We start from the raw sequence: 22,632 nt of genomic DNA, 5'->3' as shown, positions 1-22,632 counted from the left end.
CAAAACCTGGCACCTGTACCTGTCTATTGGTGACCTGAGAATACAAGTTATTTTGAAAGCGAGTATCAGCTTAAAGTTGGTGAGATCATAAGTATATTAGTGTGTGTGTTTGTATGAAAGCATTTGTAAAATGTTTTGTAAGGTGTTTTGTAAAATTTTTGGACTCTCCTAGAAAACCCTAGGTTTTCTACTAATTTTAGCATTCTACCAAGGCATCTAGTATCGGTGTGTGTCTCTTGTAAGAGTGTGTATTTTCCCAATTCTGACTATCATTAACCAAAAATATAGTTTTTACATTACCGTGCATCGTGTGAATATTCACGAAGTGAATGTAATGGGAAAAATCATAGTACCGTAGTATTTGTAATAAGTAACTACTGTTGTACTAACTACCTTAAACCAAATGATATTTAAAGTAACATGTGATCGACCTGTATCCTGCTACCGACTCTACTAAAACGACGATTTAATACGCCGTAAGAAATGACATTTGGCACCCGTAGACTTGCAAGTCCCATTGTAGCGAGCAGCAAGGTGTAGGATAGTCAATCCAGTATAGATCTATACGCAATCTCATATGCTCCCCAATTAAGGAGATTCTGGATACAAAAACGGTCATGGTAGGAAGTGCCATGACCCATTTAATGGTTCACATAACTACATAAATGTATATGAAATGAATGTGCTAACTGTAAAGTGTACTCTTTCTCTGTCTAGCCTGTATGTACTGAAATGTTCTGCGTGTGCTAGCTGTAATGTGTGTTCTCTCTCTATCTAGCATGAATAGTAATGAATTGTGTGTACTACCCGTATTGACTCATGAATGAACTGACTCATTGTATGTTTCATTGTTCTAGTAATAGTTTTAGTATCTTCCTAAACTACCCCTATGGTAGCTTACTAGTAATGTATGATCATGATTGTAAACCCTTGCTACCCAAAGGTATGGAACTGGTTGAAAGAACTTTTATGTCTATATATGTATACATAATATATAACTAATAGATAGACGACCTTCGGACGAATAACTGATGCCCTAAAGCCACATCCCAACGAGGAAAAGGAGATAAAGCGAGCTAGCCTTCCTAAGCCCTTTAAACATTACATATATAACTATACATACATAGGCATGCATTTGACAATAAGTATAAAAGAGTTTAAGTAAAAGTATTTGACAAGTATAAGATTTTGTAAAACAGTTTAGTAAACAGTTTGAACAGTAAGAAACTACTGGTTTGGTAGTTATTAATCACATGTGATTGATATAATAACTATAAGTATTCAACTTGTATCCCCCCCCCCCCCCCCCATAAAAGCATTTTAAAATATTTAAACCATTGATTAAGGGGTATGAACTCACCTGTAGTGAGTGGTATGGATAAACTGACGAAATAGGATTGCTAGGTGTCAAGTGAAGTCTTGAACACACACAAGGATCCTAGTTGTCATATAATATCACATATATGTATCCAATTAGTCTCTAAACAACTAATAAACAAAGTTAAGACACCCTAGGACATGCTAAACACCTTATATAAGTGTTATAAGTCCCAAGGATTGCATCTAAGTGTTGTAGGACATGGCTAGTATGCTTGGGGTTCAAGGAAAACTCCATCATGGAGTTTATGCTTTTATGGTCATCAACAAATGAGTTTACGGTCGTAAAACCTTGATTTTACGGCTGTAAGCTCCTCCTCTTTTTACCATTTGATGATTTGAAGCCTTAAAAGTCCCTAGAAGCTTTTCTACATGAAGTATATGTCTATGGAAGGGATTAGGGCACCATTTCACTCCTAAATGGAGTTTACGGTTCCTAAACCATTTTGTAACGCCCGGGTTTCAGGGCTAAGCATTTTTGTCAATGTAATAGTCTAGGTCAACTATTGTAACTCTTTTTGAAGTAATAAACATGAAATATTTGAGTATTATGTGAATTATGTGTGTTTATGTGTTTATTATTTAATTATTAATGTATAATTAATAAATAATAAAAATAAACGTGAAAATTAAAGTGTGAGATAAGCCCGATATCTTTATATAAAGTTGTAGTGGTCGAAACAAGGATTCTGGGGATATAAGGCACGCCGAAATCCGAGTTATAACGAAGAAGTTATGACCCGTCGAAGTTTCACGACAGAACCGACACGATACCGGGAAGCGTAAATAGTGAATTTACGATAGAGAGAGATTTATCCTTAGCGATCTAAATGAAATTCGTAGAATATGTTAAACTATGAACATCGATAAAAAGAACGCCCAAATCTGACTTCGTATGAAGAAGTTATGATTTTTCGAAGTTTCGAGTTAGCAGTGTACAGCCCGAAATTCGAATATTAGATCGAGCGGTTTTTAGCCGACATGACCTAAAACAGAGAATTGAAGATCTCGTTAAAAGTAGCGTAACGAGAAAAAGATGGGCGAAAACGCACGTCAGATGAAGAAGTTATGAGGATTTAACGGACCAATCCTGTCTCGGCCTGTTAATAATATAAAATTTAAAATCGAATCAAAATTAGCCGAAAAAGTCTAAACAAAAGTTGTAGATTACGTTCCGACCTTCGCGTGGATATAAATAACGTCAAAAATGGAGCTCGTATGCGAAAGTTACGAATTTTTAAAGTTGAAGCACGAAATTGCGAAGTCTGTTGCGAGGTTGATGACATGGCTGCATCTGGGCCGTTGCTTGTTGACCAATGCTTCGCTTCGGATTGTGACACGCCACCCTCGTAGTACGCCTCACGTCCGAAGAAGTTACGCCCCGCGTAGGTCCGATCTGATCCATCCGATGGGTGCAAGACAGCTGGGTCCGAGCTGGTGGTCTTATCCGAGGAGTACGCCCAGCGTAGTCCGAAGCCAGCAGCCTATAAATAGCTGCGAGAGCAGCCTTCATTTTTCACACCATTCTCCTTATCTCTCTAGCTCCCAAACCACCCCTAAGCCCTAGATAAAATCCCTAGCTCCCGAGGGAAGCCTCGAGGCTCCCGGAGTCCCGAGAAAAAGAGCCTTTCGGTTTCGAAACGCTGCTCCAAATAAGTTCCGGTTTTCGATAAAATTCGCTGTAAGTGTGCTACGCTTACGCAATTTTTAATATAGATTTCAAATAATTATAGGAATGTTATTAGGTCCTTAAAATAATTATTTGGGCTATTATTATGAGTTATATTGAGTGTTATTAACGCTTGTATAATAATAATAATAGTCAGACGAATTAATTTGTCGCGGTTATCGGTAGACTAAACCCTAGTGGCATTGGTACTAGGTTTTATCGAAGGAATATCGTTTTGAGAGTATCGAAGCGTTGTCCAAGTGCTGAGTCACCAACTACTCAGGTGAGTGCATAATTACTTTCAACTTACACATAGATATGAAGTATTTTATATAAATTACGTGTTATGTGTGCATATTATCTGAATACTTGCTATCTATGTTGGATGAACGTTTTATACATGTTTTCAATGATTTAAACTGTATATGTATTTTATATCTACAAAATGTGTTGGGTAAAACATGGGTAGATGTAATAGTTGCTGTGTGACAAAATAAAATAATGAGAGGCCTCGTTATAGATGTTATTGATGATCCAGTCATCTAGCGGAGTATAGATGACGACCACAGACTATTCTAGACAGTCCAGTGGAACACTAGTAGGCTCGCAACCTGTGGGTGTTTATTCGAACTGTGTGTTTATTTGAACTGTGTGCTCAAAATGAGTGATTTTGGGAATGAACTCTGATAATTTTTTCATTTTGAAATGCTATTAAATGCTTGAATAAATGTTAAATGAGTGTTTTGATTATAATAAATAAATGTTACATGAGTGTTTTGATTATAATAAAAATGAAATTTTTACCCTATGATTTTTGGGTTGTTACACGAACATTGTTGGAAATGGTTCGATCATAGATAACTCAAGCTTCATTCCAAATCTAGTTTTAGAGCCATGCTCTTTTAACTATGAATCATATCTTGAAACTTATTCCAAACTAAGAAGGATGATAACCCCTTGTAATATGTTCAGTAATAATATTTTCTTACTTTAGCACATTTAGAATTGGAGTTGTGATGTTCTCATTGATCGAGAAACAAAAGATAAACTGAGACCTATTCTATGAAGTGTTTTCTTGTCATAAATCCGCATGAACTTTTGAATGTTCATTTTGCATCGTCAAGGAATGTTTCTTGAGAGAAAAATTATATGTTACGAAGCTAGTGGGTGTCGTACTGATCTTGAGAGTTTCAAGAGTCAACAGACAATGATCCTTTTAGTTATCACTAGCACACTACATAAGGTGGATAGCATGTTGTGTTTATTGATACATTCTAATTACTTTGCACTTCTAGTTGAGTTGGCTACTGTGAAAGTTGGGAATTTACTATCACCAATCGTCACTAGAGATTTTCATTAACCACCGACGATAAAAGAGCTTTTCATATTGAAAGAAGAATATGATCAGTTAGAAAATAATAAGGTCAAATATGAGTGACTCGGATTGGATGAGTTATTATTTTTTTAAAAGATAAAAATCAACCGCATTAATAACGTTGTTAACGTCAAATTGGCACAAATAAATCGGTTGAGTTCGAACTAACGTCACGAAAAGGAAAATTGTAGTACCCCATAAGATAAGGACTTTGAAAGGAAAAATGTCAAAAACGGAGTTCGTATGAAAAAAATACGATTTTTAGAAAAATATAAAATAAGCGTTAAAAATAAAAGTAAAAATTTGGCAATCCAACCTTAAGGAAAGTTCTAGTACTAGTAGAGAGCTACACAAATATATAAACATGGTAAGAAACAAGATTCTCATAAGGAAGATGAATTCTAATAAAATATTTAGAGGTGTATGCCAAGTGCACGCCATGCTCAACGCACACACCGAACATCCAAATTCGTCGAGATTAGGGAGACGTGGACCATCATAAGTGTGACACATAGCAAACTCTGGATGGAACCACGAAGAAAGTGCACGTGGCGCATGCGTTTCTCCATGGAACTTTGAATGAAGACGTGTTCATGATCCAAACTCCGGATTATATCCACCTCCAATTCCCTAACCACATATGTAAACTCAAAAAATCTATATGTGGCCTTAAACAAGCACCTCGTGCTTAGTACACTAAGCTCGCCACCTTTCTTACCTCCGTTGGGTTTCACAAATGTATGGCCGATGCATCCCTCTTCATTTATAATCACGATAGTGTCACATGTTACTTCATGGTTTATGTTGATGATATCATCCTCACCAATAATAACCCTACCTTCTTGGACCAGTTTTTCCACATTCTTTCCCAACGATTATCTATCAAAGAACTTGGTCCATTACATCACTTCCTTGGCATAGAGGTTATTTCTACCACTTCCGGTCTTTTCCTCTCTCAACATCGTCACATTTAAGACCTTCTCACCACTTTCACATGGATGGTGCAAAATAAGTTGTTACTCCCCTATCCTCATCAGTTGTTCTCTCCCTAATGTATGGCTCTCCCCTGGTTGACCCGACTCTGTATCGCAAACTAGTGGGCTCCCTTCAATATCTTGGATTTAAAAGACCTGATGCTTCATTTACAGTTAACAAGTTATCTCAGTCTACACATGTTCCTTATTAAACATAATGACAACCATTAAAACGAGTTATTCGTTACTTAAAAGGAACAATACATCATGGTCTATTCCTAAAACAGGAAACTACGCTTGACCTCAAGGACATCGTAGATAATGGGGTGGTGTTTCCACCGTCGGTCAATCCATTAAAGCATACTTATTATATCTTAGAGGAAACATTATCTCTTGGCGATCTACCAAAAAAAAGTCGGTATCCCGATCTTCTACGAAGGGACAGTACAAGGCTCTTGCCAATGTAGCGGCAGAAGTCTCTTGGGTAGAGAATCTACTCCACAAACTTGGTACAACCATAGATCACCCTCCTACTCTCTATTGCAACAATATAGGAGCCACATATTTGTGTTCCAACCCAGTTTACCACTATAGGATGAAACATGTTTCCTTAGACTATCCCTTAATGCGAGAAAAAGACATCAATGGCTCCCTTCGAGTGCTCCTATCAACTCCACAGATCAACCTGTAGATGCTCTCACCAAGTTGCTGCCTCGCTCTACATTTCTTCATCTACGGTCCAAGATTGGACTCTCCAACGGATCCTCCATATTGCGGGGGCATATTACAGATCAATCAAAAGATTCAAATTGATAATTTAAATTTAATGACATTGATTTATTCCTGGTCAATATATTATTGTTATATCTTGCCAAGTTTAGGTCCATAATCTTCTCCTTTCCATCTGTTGTAAATGGCTACAAATAGCCTTCTAATGTATATATTTTCATCATTGATGATTAGCAAACACATAACATTATATTGACCAGCTATATATCATCAAACTTGTTGTTTGTGTTCATCATATCCCCTTTGATTGGCTATCACAAATGATAGCCAATCAAAAGGGTTGTGGTGAATGTAAACAACAAGTTCGATGATATATTGCATACATAAAAACCAAATGTGAACAAAATCAACAATTGGTTACCTCCTTGATCATTTTCCATCGAAAAAAAGGTAGGTATTAGACTATATTTATTTTTATGTCTCTTTGTATTCTTTGTGTAGGTTATATGTAACTATTGTATGTCTCTTTGTATTCTTTATGGGGCTTATATGTAATTATCTCCACTATATAATGAGCATAACCTCATGTCTTTTGATATGGAGATTCATTTACACATGGTATCAAGAGCCAACTCCTCACTTCCTCTCCCTCATTAAACTTTTGATTCCTCCTCTTCTTTTCGGTTTTCATCTTCCCCTCTCACCGGAATTCCATCACCACCGTCATTTCATCATGTCAACATCCAACCCCAATGATACCACCCTTCCCATGAACACCATCCATCACATCATCACAATCTGCCTCTCCTCCACTAATTACCTTCTATGGGTGATCAAATGACCCCACTCCTCTCAAATCAACAACTTTTTGGCTATGTTGACGGCTCTTCTAATGCCCCACCATCATCTATTACTGTTGATTACAAGACCACCATAAACTTGGAGTTTGTGGAGTGGCAAGTCGCGGACCAATGCGCCCTCATTTTGCTTCAAGCATCTCTGACCGATGAGGCATTTTCTGAGGTGGTGGGTCTCTTCACCATCTATGCTATTTGGACGACTCTCAAGTCCGCCTACGGAAACACTTCTATGGAGCGGGTTCAGAATCTTCGTGATCAACTCCGTTTCCTTTCTAAAGGTACCGCTTCTGTTTCGAATTATGGTCGTCATTTTAAGGCTATTTGTGATCAACTAGCGGCCATTGGTCACACGATTGATGAATTGGACAAGTGCCATTGGTTTTTATATGGTCTTGGTGGTTGTTTTGAATCCTTTTCTATGGCGATTCGTACGTACCATCATGCTCATCTTTTCCATGATTTGCTTGCCCAAGCCGAGGGGCATGAAATGTTTCTTACATCGCTTCATGGTTCATCGCCGCCTCCCGTTGCTTTCACTGCCGAGACTTCTCCCTGGCGCACCTCAACGGCTGTTGGGCGAGCTCGTAGGGCTCCTCATGGTGGCGGCACTCGCAGTGGTCGTGGCCATGGGCGTTTTTCCCCTCATTGCTAACTATATGGTACCAATGGCCATTATTCAAATCAGTGCCCGCAACTGTCCTCGTTTGCCTCTTCGGCCCCCGTGAATGACACCGACTTGGTGAAAGCCTTTCTAGCCAAATGTAATGTCAATAATACTCTCGACCCGGATTGGTATGTTGATTTTGGTGCCTCAGATCATATGGTGTCTTCCTTAGGATCGGTTTCTCAACCCGCACCGTTCAATGGTGATGGCTCGGTTCAACTTGGTAATGGTAATACTCTTCATATTTTATCTATTGGACATTCTTCTCTTGCTAATGGACTTCGGTTATGGGATGTATTAGTGGTTCCCCATATCTCGAAAAATTTACTCTCCATTGGCCAGATAATTTATGATAATGACGTGGATGTTCTTTTCTTCAAATATTATTGTGAAATTCAGGACCGGGAAACGAAGCGGGCTCTAACTCGCGGATGATGTGATCATGGGCTCTACATTCTTCCTAATAAACCGGTGGCGCGTGCTTTCTTTGCTCGAAATGGATCGAAGGCCTCTTTTGAGTTATGGCATTCCCGTTTGGGTCATGTGTCGTTTGACACAATTTCTTTGTTAAATAAACTTCGACTTCTTTTGGTGTCTTCTATTTTACCTAAACTGGTTGTATGTTCATCATGCCAACTAGCGAAATCACATCGCTTACCCTTTTATAATAATGATAAATGTGCCGCCTGTGTTTTAGATTTGGTGCATTGTGACCTTTGGGCCCATCTCCGGTTACTTCGGTTGATTCTTATCACTATTATGTGACGTTTGTTGATGATTTTTCCTGGTTCACATGGCTTTATCCGCTTAAGTCCAAATCGGACTTTTATATGGTGTTTGAGATGTTTATTACATTTGTTGAAACGCAATTTTCCACTAAAATTAAAACCTTTCACAGTGATGGGGGTACCGTATTTTTGAACAAAAATGTTAAAATTCTTTTGCTAAAACATGGGATTTTTCACAAAATATCATGCCCGTATACCCCACAACAAAATGGGCGGACCGAACGGAAACATCGTCATATTGTGGAAATTGGGCTCGCTATGATGTTTCACAGGCACATTCCTACGTGTTATTGGGTGCATGCTTTTAGCTCCGCCGTGTTTATTATTAATCGGTTGCCCATTAAGGTTCTTGACATGAAGTCGCCATTTGAGGTGTTGTTTCATTAGGTGCCCTCATATGACACTTTCCGTCCTTTTGGATGTCACGTCTATCCTTATTTGCGTGATTATGCAGCTCATAAACTCTCTCCTCGGAGTATACCATGCATCTTCATTGGTTATCATCCACAATATAAAGGCTATCAATGTCTTGACCCGGTTTCCTCATGCATCTTTATTACTCAACAAGCCCAGTTTGATGAGACTTATTTTCCCTTTGGTGGGTCTTCCGGCACGTCTGCTATGGCCTCTTTTCCTTTACATGAGTTTTTTGGAGATGTTTCAAGTATCCCGATGCCCTCCTCTCCGCTTATGGCTCCACCAAGGTCAGTTGCCCCATCTCTGCCCACTGCTCCATGTGCAGTTTTCCTGGAGCCCGTTTCTGTTACACCTGAGGTCACCGAGCCTCCCTCAGCAACCATCGATCCCGTCCCTGATGCCGATGCCGAACCGGCCCTCACCGGATCAAGCTCTTTTTCTTCCGACAGCTCTTTTGGGCCCGACTCAGACACCGATGCCACTAACGAGTTTGCTTTAGCCCCTCCCGAGCCCGAAGTGCCCCCCCCCCCCCCATCACCACACCCCATGACCACTAGCGCTAAGGCAGGGATTTTTAAGCCACGTTATCGGGTAGATCTTATGCACCTTCGGTCCTGTGGTCTGTTATCGGCTATCCTCTCTTCTTCGGATCCGGTTTCTCAAGTCACTACCTTGCATGACCCTAAATGGTGTAATGATATGCGCTTCGAAATGCATGCGTTGCACCACACTAATACTTGGACGTTGGTTCCTCGTCCGCCTCACTCTAATATTATTGGTTGCAGGTGTCTTTTCGTACTAAGTATCGGGCAGATGGTTCTATTGAGCGGCACAAGGCTCATCTTGTTGCCTAAGGTTTTAGTCAGGTGCCGGGACTTGATTTTTCGCATACTTTCAATCCTGTTGTCAAAGCTGCCACGATCCATGTTGTTCTTTCTCTCGCCATTGTTAAGGGGTGGCAGCTGCATCAACTTGATGTTAATAATGCCTTTTTACATGGCAAGTTGGGTGATACAGTTTATATGTAGCAACCCCTGGGGTTCGTTGATGCTCGGTTTCCTAATCATGTTTGCAAGCTCAACAAAGCTATCTATGGGTTGAAGCAAGCCCCGTGTGCGTGGTTTCATCGGTTTAGCTCTTTTATGGTTACTAATGGATTCTCTTGTAGTCGGGTGACCCATCTTTATTTGTTTTTCTTCGGGATCGCTGCATTCTTTACTTGTTGGTGTATGTGGATGACCTTATCCTCACTGGATCTGATACTTCCGTTATATCTAGCTTTATTGCCAAGCTTCATGCTGAGTTCCGTATTAAAGATCTTGGGCGCTTGAGGTATTTCCTTGGCCTCGAGGCGATGTCACTTCCACACGGTCTCTTCCTCAGCCAGGCCAAATATGCTCCTGAGAGTGTTTCTCGTGTGGGTCTACTTGATGCTAAGCCCATGACGACTCCCGTTGCCACCAATGCCTCTCTTATTAGTGACGGTCCCCTTTATGAAGACCCCATGTCTTTTGATATGGAGATTCATTTATACAGTAGGGTCCAAACTACATCACCCATTCACCCGATATTCATCTTCAACAACTACTTGGTAATGATAACTTTTTTTTTAAACAACTAATTATTTTCTATGTAATTTTGTATTTTGTTTTTGGGAAACTTTCCATTGTACGTGTCTCCAACATGAGATACAAAGGGGAAAAATACATCCTCATGTGTTTAGTAAGAGATTAATGCCAGGATTTTTATAAATATTGACTCATCTTTCAATCATATTCAATAAAATATTATTGATTTTCTGTAATCGGCATGGTAGCCAACATGTCAAAACGTTGTCTTGTGTCCAATGCGACATTGTTAGTAAAACATAAAATCTATAACGTTGGAAGAAATACTTAGCGCAAATAAAGATAACAAATCTAAAAAACACAAAGAGCATTTTCAAACCTCTTAAGTTATCTGTTATATCCACCACTAACCACTATAGTAGTGGGTGTTACGTAATCACCACTAATTACCACTAAACCTATGAGATACCAACTACTAACCATTCCACATCATTTTTTTATTATTATTTTTAATTCAAAAATACAATAAAATTATATTTTGTTGAAAATAAAAAAAATAAAAAAATAAAAATAAATAAAAAATAAAAAATAAAAACATTGATTTTTTTAAACTAGTTTTTCATTAATTATAAAAATAAAAATACAAATTCAAACTACATTACTTAATTAACCTAGAATAAAAAAAACATTACATTAACTTAAATAACCTAAAAAAAAAACAAAAAAAACAAAAAACAAAAAACATAAGTAAAAAAAATTAATCTTCGTTCATGTTTACTTGGTACAAATAATCTACGATATCTTCTCGAATATTGAAACACATTCGTTGTTATGAATTTCAACGACTCGTCATAAAATTCATTCATTTCGGGTACGAACTCTTCAAACGAGATGACGATGTCGTCCGGATCATACGTGTAAATCGCTCGACCTTGATCTTCAATGATTATATTATGTATTATAATAAATGTTAGGACCATTTTTTAATTCTTTCCTTATCCCAAAATCGTGTAGTGTATTTCACCACATGTCATGTCTGTTTGAGAACTCAAAATGCTCTCTCGATATCCTTCATCGTTGATTCCTGTCTCTTTGTGAACAACTTTTCATTTTCACTTCGAGGTAGTAACCATATTTGTACGAATGTTCGTTCACTGTGAACATCATATCATGTGTTTGCCGGTCTAAAGATCGTTGAAAAGTGGAGTGACCAAGAACATTAATGTCATTGTTAGACATTGCGACTCCAAAAAAAGAATGTCATATCCATAAATCCTGAAATATGACAACTTCTAGGATTATACTTGGTTCACCTATATCTCCTCGAGTGAATTGAGCACGCCATGCATTTGGACATTTTTTCCAAGCAACATGCGTACAATCTAGACTGCCAAGCATACCCGGAAATCCATGCCTCTCTTCATGAGCTGAATATAATCTCTCAATATCACGTGGAGTAGGTTTATGCAAATATTCTTGATGAAAAACCTCATACACAGGTGCACAAAACCAATCTACACAATCAATTGCGGTCCTCTCGGATGTTTTGAAGTATTCGTGGATGCATCAAATGTTATACCGTATCCCAAATATCTAAGCGCAGCCGCACACTTTTGTATACTACTAAAACCACTCTTCCTCTAGCATCGGATTTTTGTTTGAAAAAATCATAAAGGGCTTCTAAAGCATTACTAAGTAAAAATATAGCCTTATTTAAACAGAAACGACGTTCAAACGCGTCATCATTTTAAAGACAATTATCGGCGACGTAATCACGTACCAATAAGTTGTGTGTGGCTTGGCGATCACGATTAACGACCGCCCTTGTACGAGCAACATCCGAACTTTCTTCATCGTGAATGTGTTGCACAACATTGAAGCAGGTTGCGAAGAATTACTCATAATCATCCGAGTCAAAGAAATTTTAACAATTACAAATCATCCATGTGTTTTTTGGTTTATAAAATAAGAGTAACATGTGATGAAAATTGAGGGATTTATTAGATTTATACAAGTATTGAGCTTTTGGAAAAAAAAAATGGAGGAAACATTTTGATTGGTTGTTTACATTCGTTGTCTGCAACACGAAGGAACACGACCACGATCGACAACGACTGGTCGGGATGGTGTGTACGGTCGTGCACGAGAGGATCCGTGCTCAGTATACAGGAAGGTCTTACACAGAACTGATTTCGGTAATCACAAAAAACAATAATACAATTGCATATTTTCTTCAAAAAGTGAATGTTTCAAACGACGAAAACCTTAATTTGCAACGGTTGGATCTGTTCCAAAATCATTATTAGGATATGTTCCAAAAATTAATGACTACAATCTGTTCCAAAAACCGATTCCATCTATTCTGAATTGGTTCTAACATTTTCCATTAGGATCTGTGTTTGAGAACCAGTACTCAAAAGTTCGAATCCCACTGTCGACTGGAATTTGAAAACAGTTTCTAGCAATTCCAAATAGACATGGATCAAGGATGCGCAAAATCAATTAGAATTTGGATGACGTTTGCAGCCCCTCCCCTACAACAATGGTGATAGATGTCAATTTGCATTTCCCTTTAACATTAGTCATTAATTGAGATATTTTCCAAAATAAATGGCTACAATTTGTTCCAACATTAGTACAGATAACGCAATGGTCACGAATAAAAACTGGGGCCATAATATAAATTAGTGACCATATGTGTCATTGTTTTTTTTATCGGTATAATTCTTTCTTTTTAGGTACACATTAAAATATAAAAGTATAACCATAACTCCATAATAGATTTATAGCCATAGTAGGGGTTTTTTTTTTTTTTAAATCGTAGTATTTATGCACAAGGTTCTTAAGATTTAATTATTCTCTATATTAAATATTAATTGCTATTTGGATCATCAAATAATCCAAACAATCTATTATTTTACGTGGTATCTAAATGACAATTAAATATGAATATAAAAAGAATATTTAAACTTTAAAAATCTTGGAACTATACCCTAATTAGTAAGACTATCTTCAACGCATCTATTTTTTTCCCCTATAAATGAAATAAAAAATAGGGTAAATAGTGTTTCATCTTCAACCCTATTTTATTTTTTACCCTATTTTTACACCAAAAAATATATTCCTAAAATATTCCATTTTTATAATATATATATATATATATATATATATATATATATATATATATATATTATATATATATATATATATATATATATATATATTCAAATACATCCTCTACTAATTACATTTTAACAAATATGTATTATATTTTTTTAATTACAAAAATATTATAAATTACATACTCATAAATAAAATGTTTATATATAATAAATTTAAATTAGTTATTACTTTACTATAAATATTTATTAAATAAATAATATTATATTTATAATAAATATATCAACATCACAATGATATTTGATTACTATATTTTATAAATTATGTTACCATGTTTCAAGTCTTTAGTATATATTTAATTTTGGCAAAATTTCATATATATCCTTGCAAACAATAACAATTATGTATATATCCTTTGAAAGTTTATAATTACTTATATATCCCTATTAACATATTAAATTCTCATTTATATCCAATCTTATAATCTAATAATATATAAATCAATTTAATATAAAAAAATATATTTCTAAATCAAAAATACATATAAACTTACCAAAATACCCTTTTCTAAAATAAAGATTAAATTTAAATAATTATGAGAAAGTTAGCAACGTGATTCTCTTCCTGATCATACGTCTACAATTCTGATCATACGTGTACAATTGATTCTCCTGATCGACAACCTGATTCTCCTGATCATTCGTCTACAACTGATGCTCCTGATCATACGTCGACAACCTGATACTCATCGTCATACGTCAACAACGTGATTTTTTTTATCATCTATCAACGGTTTGGGTCTCCATCCTCACGTCTTCTTCATCATCACGTCTTCATCATCATCACGTTTCTTCATTGCAGTGGACTAATCAAGTCCGTTTTTTTATCATAGGTAATTCCTTTTTCTGATTTAATTAATTTTGGTTGTACATTTGATTAGTTTTTGCATTTTGTTCACTGTAATCTCGTTTTTTCCTTCTCCTCCTCTTATAAGGGCAGCAAATAATTTGTTTTTTATTCAATTACTTTTGATGGATGATGAGATTGATACACTAACATGGGAAATAAGTGCTCAATCACCGATAATTGAGTAAGTTCTTGCAATCAAGATGAATGATACTTTATGTGGCACTTCAATTCCATTAATTTTTCTTTTCATTATGGTTGTCAGGGCTTTAATATCAAAATACAAGTTTAAACTAAAATATGGAGGCTTCTTTCGGTTAGCGAGGAACTCGTGTAGGCAAGTATATTGTTTTGGATCTACAAAATCTCTCTATATAGACACATGTTCGTATGACTTTGATCATCTAGTTGAAGAGGTGAAAAAACATTATCCATCACAAAGTGATATTGTTTTGTCAATAGTATTTGTTGACAAACATGCAAAAGAGCAATGCTTTATTGAACTTGATAATGATGAGAGGTTCATGGTGATGCTTAGCATGTATAATGAGGAGAAAGAAGTAACAATTCATGCGACAACCGAAAAATTAAGATATAAGGTTAAACAGTTTAGTTCTCAAGATCACGTTATTGATGAACCTGATGATGAAAATGAGACAGACTCAATTTGTCCAAGTCAAGAAAGCTATCATAGTCCTCATAATTCCGATAATGAAACTGAGCTTCTAGATTATGGTGAAACTTATGCATATAGTAAATCAAATCCATTTATGAAAGTGAATTCTAGATTCCCAGGTGTAATTGCTTTTAGAAGAGCATTAAACCATTATGCACTAATAAATGAATTTGAGTATAATATTGAGAAAAGTGATTTGACAAGACTTACAGCATGTTGTGGAGATAAAGAGTGCAAGTGGAGAATTCATGCTTCTGTTACACAAGATGGAGTTACTTTTGAAGTAAGTATGAAATTTGAGAAATACTACATTTGTCGACATTGTTGTTATGTTAACATAATTATATGTTTTTATGCAATTTTGTAGGTTAAGAAATTTGTAGAAACTCATTCTTGTACTCGAAGCAACAAGTGTGGTAACAAACATGCCACTCAAGGATGGATTGCTGATGTTGTAACCGACAAGTTGAAATCTGAAGGCGATGTCTCTCCTGCCGACCTAAAAAAGTGGCTTATGCATAGCTACAATGTTGAAGTGCCATATATGAGAGTATTTAGAGGAAGAGAACAAGCTTATACTGACATGTATGGAAAGTGGGATGACTCTTATGTACATATATATGATTTTAAACAGGAACTTGAAAAGAGAAACCCAGGAAGTGTCGTGGAGATTGATTTATAGACAGTGGGTGACAAGAAACATTTCCTATGCTTTTTTATATCATTAACAGCATGCTCCAACGGGTTTCTTGTTGGTTGTCGTCCTTACATTGGGCTTGATGCATGTCATTTGAAAGGGAAATTTAATGGTGTGTTAGCCGCTGCCACAAGTATAGACGACAACAATGGTATGTTTCCAATAGCCTATGTTGTGCTTGAGTCAGAGAATACAAAATCATGGACCTGGTTTCTCAAGTCACTAGAAAAAGCGATCGGTACACCTAATGGTCTTGTTATCTCCTCTGACATGCAAAAAGGGTTGGAAGTAGCTATTACACAGGTTTATCCTAACGTTGAGCATCGAGAATGCATAAGACATTTGTGTAGCAACTTCAAGAAACATTTTCGAGGTGACTTTTTCATGAGCAAGCTATGGGATGCTGCAAATACCTACTCTGTTAGTAAGCATGATAGATTGTTAAAAGAAATTGCTAGTAAACATGAAGATGCAATTGCATATTTGAATGAGCACCATAAAAAGATATGGAGTAGAAGCAAGTTTGGCACACTTGTCAAGTGTGATTACATTACCAACAATATTTCTGAAACTTTTAACTCTTGGGTAGGTGACATACGTTATAAACCGATGCTAGATCTCCTTGATGCAATTAGAGAAAAGCTTATGGAACGATTTGACAAGAAAAGGAGTAAGGTGAAAAAATGGAAAGGTCCACTAGTTCCAAAAGCAAGGGACTATCTCAAGACAATCACTAAGGCAAGTTAAGGAACTATATATACATATATTTTTTGCATTAAACATGTATACTTTTCCTAATATTACTTTGTGTTTGTTTTATTTTCTCATATAGAATTTGGGTGAATATCAAGTTTGTAGAAGCAGTGACAATAAAGCAGAAGTGAACTACAAAGGAAATCGTTGGGATGTTATATTAGATGAGAAAAAATGTAGTTGTCGAGAATGGCAAGTCACAGGCCTTCCATGTGTGCATGCAGTTGCTTTTATTGCTTTCACAAGGGAGCCTAGATGGGACAAATACGTTGATGCATATTTCACAGTTGGGAGATATAAAGAAGCATATGCTTTAGAAATTGGTCCAATGCCTGGGAAAGATCAATGGGTGCATATAGACACAGTCGATAAGATATACCCACCTATTATAAAACGGCCACCTGGACGACCTAAAAAGAATAGAATTGTAGCACGTGCTGAGCCCAAGAAAAGACATAGATGCACGCGTTGTGGTATGTATGGACACCATGGAAAGAGTTGCAAAAATCCCGCGCCTCAAGGGTTTGACGAAGCATCCACTAGCAAAAGGAAAGAACAAAAATGATCATGAGTTTTTGTTATGATTTTGATTACATTTTAGTTATTTAATGAGTTCTATATGGATTGTTTAATTTTTTTTCCTGCACGGTAGGATTTATCATGGGAAAACCTTTAAAAATTTGATCTAATATATATTTATTTATTTTGGGACCATATTTTTAATGAATGTCTGCCACATTGATTTTTTTTAGTAATGAATTTGTGCAACATGGACCATTTTGTAAAAATATTCTTCCATATGGACTGTTTCTGTAATGAATTTCTACGACAACGACCAATTCTGTAAACATTGTCTGCCAGATGGACTATATCTGTAGTGAAGTTCTGCCACATGGACCAATTTTGTAAACATTGTTTGGCACAGGGATCTTTTCTGTAATGAATTTCTTCCATACGGACTGATTATGTAATGAATTTCTGCCACAGGGACCATTTCTGTAAGCATTTTCAGCCACAAGGACCATTTCTGTAAAACATTGTCTATTACATGGACCTTTTCTGTAATGAATTTATACCATAGGGACTGATTATGTAATGAATTTCTGCCACAGGGACCATTTCTGTAAGCATTTTCAGCCACAAGGACCATTTCTGAAAAACATTGTCTGTCACAGGGAGCTTTTCTGTAATGAATTTATACCATAGGGACTGATTATGTAATGAATTTCTGCCACAGGGACCATTTCTGTAAGCATTTTCAGCCATAAGGACCATTTCTGAAAAACATTGTCTGTCACAGGGAGCTTTTTTGTAATGAATTTATACCATAGGGACTGATTATGTAATGAATTTCTGCCACAGGGCCAATTTTTGTAAGCATTTTCAGCCACATGAACCATTTATGTAAACATTGTCTGCCATAGGGACTATTTCTATAATGAATTTCTGCCAGAGGGACCATTTCTATAAGCATTTTAAGCCAAAGGGACCATTTCTGTAAACATTTTCAACCGCATGGTAAACTATCTGGTAAACTATCGACATGTTACCAAATTATCATCACCTCGGTAAATTAAGAAATAATAGCAACTTTTATTTTTCCTGAATTGCTAAAATGGATTAAACATTAAAAAACAGCAGGATGCTGTGAATGTTACAATACAGAAAATTAAAATCTACAAAACTTAGATGAACATAAAGAAAATCAACTAAAACTGGATGGAAAAAGACTAATCTAAAAAATAACACTCTGCTTTGACAAGAGAACAACAACAACACCAACTCCTTAGCATCTTCGTTTGAAATAAATAAAAAAAACATTGTTTGGCTTTTTCTTGCTAAGATTTTTAGAAATAGCAATCTACTTGTAGTGGTGTTTCAAAAATAACACTCTACTTATGAGATGGTTTCCTGATTCATACATGAATAGTACCCTACTTCAAATGCAACACCTTTTTTGTATCAACTAATCTTGGCATGTCATGATAACAAGAGCTTGATTCCATGTGATTATTGTATAAGACTCGATCGTTTTAACTCCAATAGTTGGAACATGGTTTAATCAATCTTCATCGGCTTCCCTCACTTGTGCTTCGATGTAAGGATCCCGTACGTAATGTTCGTAAGGCATGGAGCTTCTATGGGATTGCGTACATTAACAATCTTGGCAATCTGATATGAAGCTGTTAGTTACGACTTATATATATAAACTTTATAAATATTTGACCATAAACTAAACGAATATATGAATATGATACTTCACTTCCACAAACCACTCACCATTTTTCGTCCCCCATTTTAACCCTGAATCCTAATTTTAAATTACTAACAATCATGACCTTTAATGCTAAAAGGGTCTGCAAGCTACAATACCAAGTTCAAAATCATCATCATCTTCAATTACCTTTCCAGAATCATAAATATAATACATAAATCCAACAAGAAATGACAGAAAGATTGATTACCTGCTGTTGGAATGAAAGGGTGGTAATTGGTGTAAATTGTTGAAATGTTTTAAGATTAGGTGTTTGGGAACTGTATAAATCTTTTGCCAAATGAGTGGCACATGTAACAAAACTTGAACTGGATGAGAAATCAAGAAGGGCCTAAAACATAAAGTCCAGGAGAAGCTACTTCTACAATTAGATTATGATGTGGGAACTGCAAGAAACATACAATGATAGTTGATGAACTATAACAAGCCCTAAATGAAAACAATATTTGCCTTGTGATGAAAAAGAACTTTCTTTTGAGGGGTCTTACAGTTTTCATTGACATAAAATTATAAGTTGAATGAAGAGAATCATCAGGTGTAAGGAAGAATTCTGATCAGTAATCAATTGCGTACAAAGACTTGTTGCTGAGGTGTCTTGCAATGCTTTTGATACCATGCAAATTTGTCATTAGGTTGCCTGAACCCGTTTCTCTTGATACTTGATGCCAATTTTTGTACATTCGACCGACCAAGCACAGTTCCAAACCTAAACAAAGATGCCCCCATTTGCAGTGATCCAAAGAGACAAAAAAACACAATTTGAAAGATTAGCAACCACATTGTAACGCAAGCAAGCATCTTTAAATTCCAAACTTAATTCTCATCCTAAAAAACCCCAAATGGTATCAATATCGTAGAGAATTTCTCAAAATTTGCATACAATAGACAAAATTCCCATTTGGGGACAAGCATGGAATCAGGGTTTTCTTCATTTTTTCGAGCAAATTATCGAAGAAAATGATGACATGAAATCGTAATCTTCTGTGGGTTTTTCGTTTTCGTGGATAATTCAAAATCCCAGTTGATAAAATTGACATGAGGTACCATGAATCAAAGCGGATTGTGGGATTGCGATTCATGATTCTGAACTCGTAAACAGTTTGAGTCGATTTAAATGAGTGAGGACAAGATTATGAGTGAGGACGAGATTAGGAAGAAGGGAGAACCAGTGCCAGCGAACAAGGGCGAAAGGTAACAAGAGAACACGAGGATGGAGACCGGTAGATGAGAGGGAGTGATGGAACTCAGTTTTGGTGGTGCTTCTCAGTGAATGGGGATGGCTGACGACTGAGAGACCAAAATTTTCCCCCAAAAGCTGATTAACAATAACATAAGAGATTTTAATTTGGGAGATATTTAGAAAGGGTATTTTGGTAAGTTTATATGTATTTTTGATTTATAGATATATTTTTTATATTAAATTGATTTATATATTATTAGATTATAAGATTGGATATAAATGAGAATTTAATATGTTAATAGGGATATATAAGTAATTATAAACTTTCAAAGGATATATACGTAATTGTTAATATTTGCAAGGATATATATGAAATTTAAGGTTTAATTTTTTTTATGAAATTGATAAATAAATATTAAACTCTATATTTATGATTAATTGATATAAATTAGTATATAACATAATATTACAAATATTAAATATTGTATTTAAATTATAATTAATAGATAAAAATAAACATAAAATATATATAAAAAAAATTAAAATGAGAGAGTCTAAAACTAGCAACCAAAACTGGAATCTCAACTCCATTTTTAGAGATATGAATAATATTCCTCATATTTTGGGGAATACTATTCATATTTCCAAGAATGGAGAGTGAAATTGGGTAGAGTTGAAGGAAAATAGAAGAAGAAATGGAACAAAAATGAAGTTTGATGGTGGATTGGAAACACCCTAATAGTGACGTAAGAATATGAAAAAATGATTATCCAAAATTGGTATTTTCCGACAAGTTAAATTACCTAGACATTTGACATTTTTTGTTAATGTGTGGGTAACTTGCTTTTCTTATACGGAGGTAATAATTAAACATGTGTTGATTTTTTTTTTTTTTTTGAAACAGCAAACTAACTAATCTACTCCTAAATAACCACCTATGTCTCTACCGAGACCTGAACTTTAGACCTCTCATATGAGATGGTCACTCCATACCGAGAGGCCATTGGCCCTTTGGTAAACATGTGTTGATAAATCTTAAGTTTTACTAACAAAAAATATCTACATATAAATGCGCATATGAAGGAAAAATATCTTAAAATGACAATGAATAACACAAAATTTACCAACAAACTTATTTTTTGTGTTCTACTATACCTCTAGGTGTGAAACCCGTGTACTACATGAGTTTATTAAAAATAAAAATTTAATATTAATATTTAAACATTAAATAATTTATAAAATAACACTTTTACATAATATAATGTAATCTTTTGGAACATTAATAAAAGAAATCAAATATTTTTAGAGCATTTATGAGACTTTATTATCAAATTAATAGAATGATTATCTTTCCTTATAAACTCGTTAGAATTTTGTGGAATTGTATTTTAAAAAATGAAAATTCCTAAAAAATGATAAGTGGAAAATAATAATTCTAAAACTCTTACAAAATTACATGTGGCAAAACTCTTGAGAATTTGACAAGTGGTAAAAAAAACTTTCATTTATTAGAGACGATTGATATCGGTGATAGCCGGTTACTAACCCACATAAAGTCCACGTCACCGGTTGTGTCCACGTAATCGATTGTACAATAGAACCGAAAAGTAACGTTTGTTGGTCAACTGAATAAAATTATATAAGTTTAGTGACTTAAAGAAAATAAAAAGTTATTGGTGTGCCATTTTATGTTATTTTAAAAGAAAATATTAAATTTTTTAAATATCATTTATATATCCAAAACCTTCAATTTTACCTCAACTTACTCGTCTTAAAAATATTCAGATCAGCCATATGACAATTAACATCTTTTTAAACTAGAACTTTTTATTTTTGTCTAACTTCATTACTAAACCCATATAATCATTTCTAAGATTTAAGAATTTATATGTTGTGGATTGTTTAGCAAAAGAAATAATGTAATAAAAAATAATTTTAAATATATTTGAATATATAATGTTTAAATTGTTAAGTTTTAGAAATAGTTATATGGGTTTAACAATGATGGTAGAAGAAAATAAAATTTTCTTACTGAAAAAGATCTTAATTTTCTTACGGTTAGTCTCAATATTTTTAAAACAAGTAAATCGAGGAAAAATTGAAGATTTTAGATATATAAATGGTGTTTAAAAGTTTTTTAATATTTTCTATGAAAATGTTATAAAATAGCAACAGTACCATTTTATTTTCTTTTTAAGTCACTAAGTTTATATAATTGTATCTAACTGACTAACAAACTTTCCTTTTCGATTATATTATATCATTGATTACGTGGACACAACCGATGATGTGGACTTCATGTGGGTTGTCTACCGATTATCACCGGTGTAACGCCCGTAGATCCGAGCTAGTCAATTTAGAGAAAATAAACATAAAAAAATGATTTTTTGATAGAAGATTATTTAGAAGGATTAATCTTAACTAAGTTGTATTATATGTTACAAGGATTTCGTACATATAAAGAATGCCGAAATCCGAGTTATAACGAAGAAGTTATTACCTGTCGAAGTTTCGCGAAAGAACCGGCACGACACAACACGATGTAAATAGTGAATTTACGTTAGAGCGATATTTGGCTTTAGCGATCTAAATAAAAGTTGTAGA

General features: G+C 35.2%; 2 protein-coding genes across 2 annotated transcripts; both read left to right on the top strand.

Annotated features, from left to right (window-relative positions):
* Positions 1-14,363: 14,363 nt before the first annotated feature.
* On the top strand, positions 14,364-15,805 carry LOC128133533 (uncharacterized). Its single transcript, XM_052771006.1, has 3 exons — positions 14,364-14,631; positions 14,713-15,406; positions 15,491-15,805. The coding sequence occupies exons 1-3, from the start codon at positions 14,573-14,575 to the stop codon at positions 15,803-15,805; spliced, it is 1,068 nt and encodes a 355-aa protein (XP_052626966.1). The 5' UTR covers positions 14,364-14,572.
* LOC128133532 (uncharacterized) lies at positions 15,663-17,138 on the top strand. The gene is made up of 2 exons (XM_052771005.1): positions 15,663-16,558; positions 16,653-17,138. The coding sequence occupies exons 1-2, from the start codon at positions 15,974-15,976 to the stop codon at positions 17,136-17,138; spliced, it is 1,071 nt and encodes a 356-aa protein (XP_052626965.1). The 5' UTR covers positions 15,663-15,973.
* The last annotated feature ends 5,494 nt before the right edge of the window (positions 17,139-22,632 follow it).

The sequence above is a fragment of the Lactuca sativa genome, chromosome 4 (genome assembly GCF_002870075.4).
Source record: "Lactuca sativa cultivar Salinas chromosome 4, Lsat_Salinas_v11, whole genome shotgun sequence".
Classification (NCBI taxonomy): Eukaryota; Viridiplantae; Streptophyta; class Magnoliopsida; order Asterales; family Asteraceae; genus Lactuca; species Lactuca sativa.
Note: the sequence above shows the minus strand (reverse complement) of the source record. Positions and strands in the feature narration are given on the sequence as shown.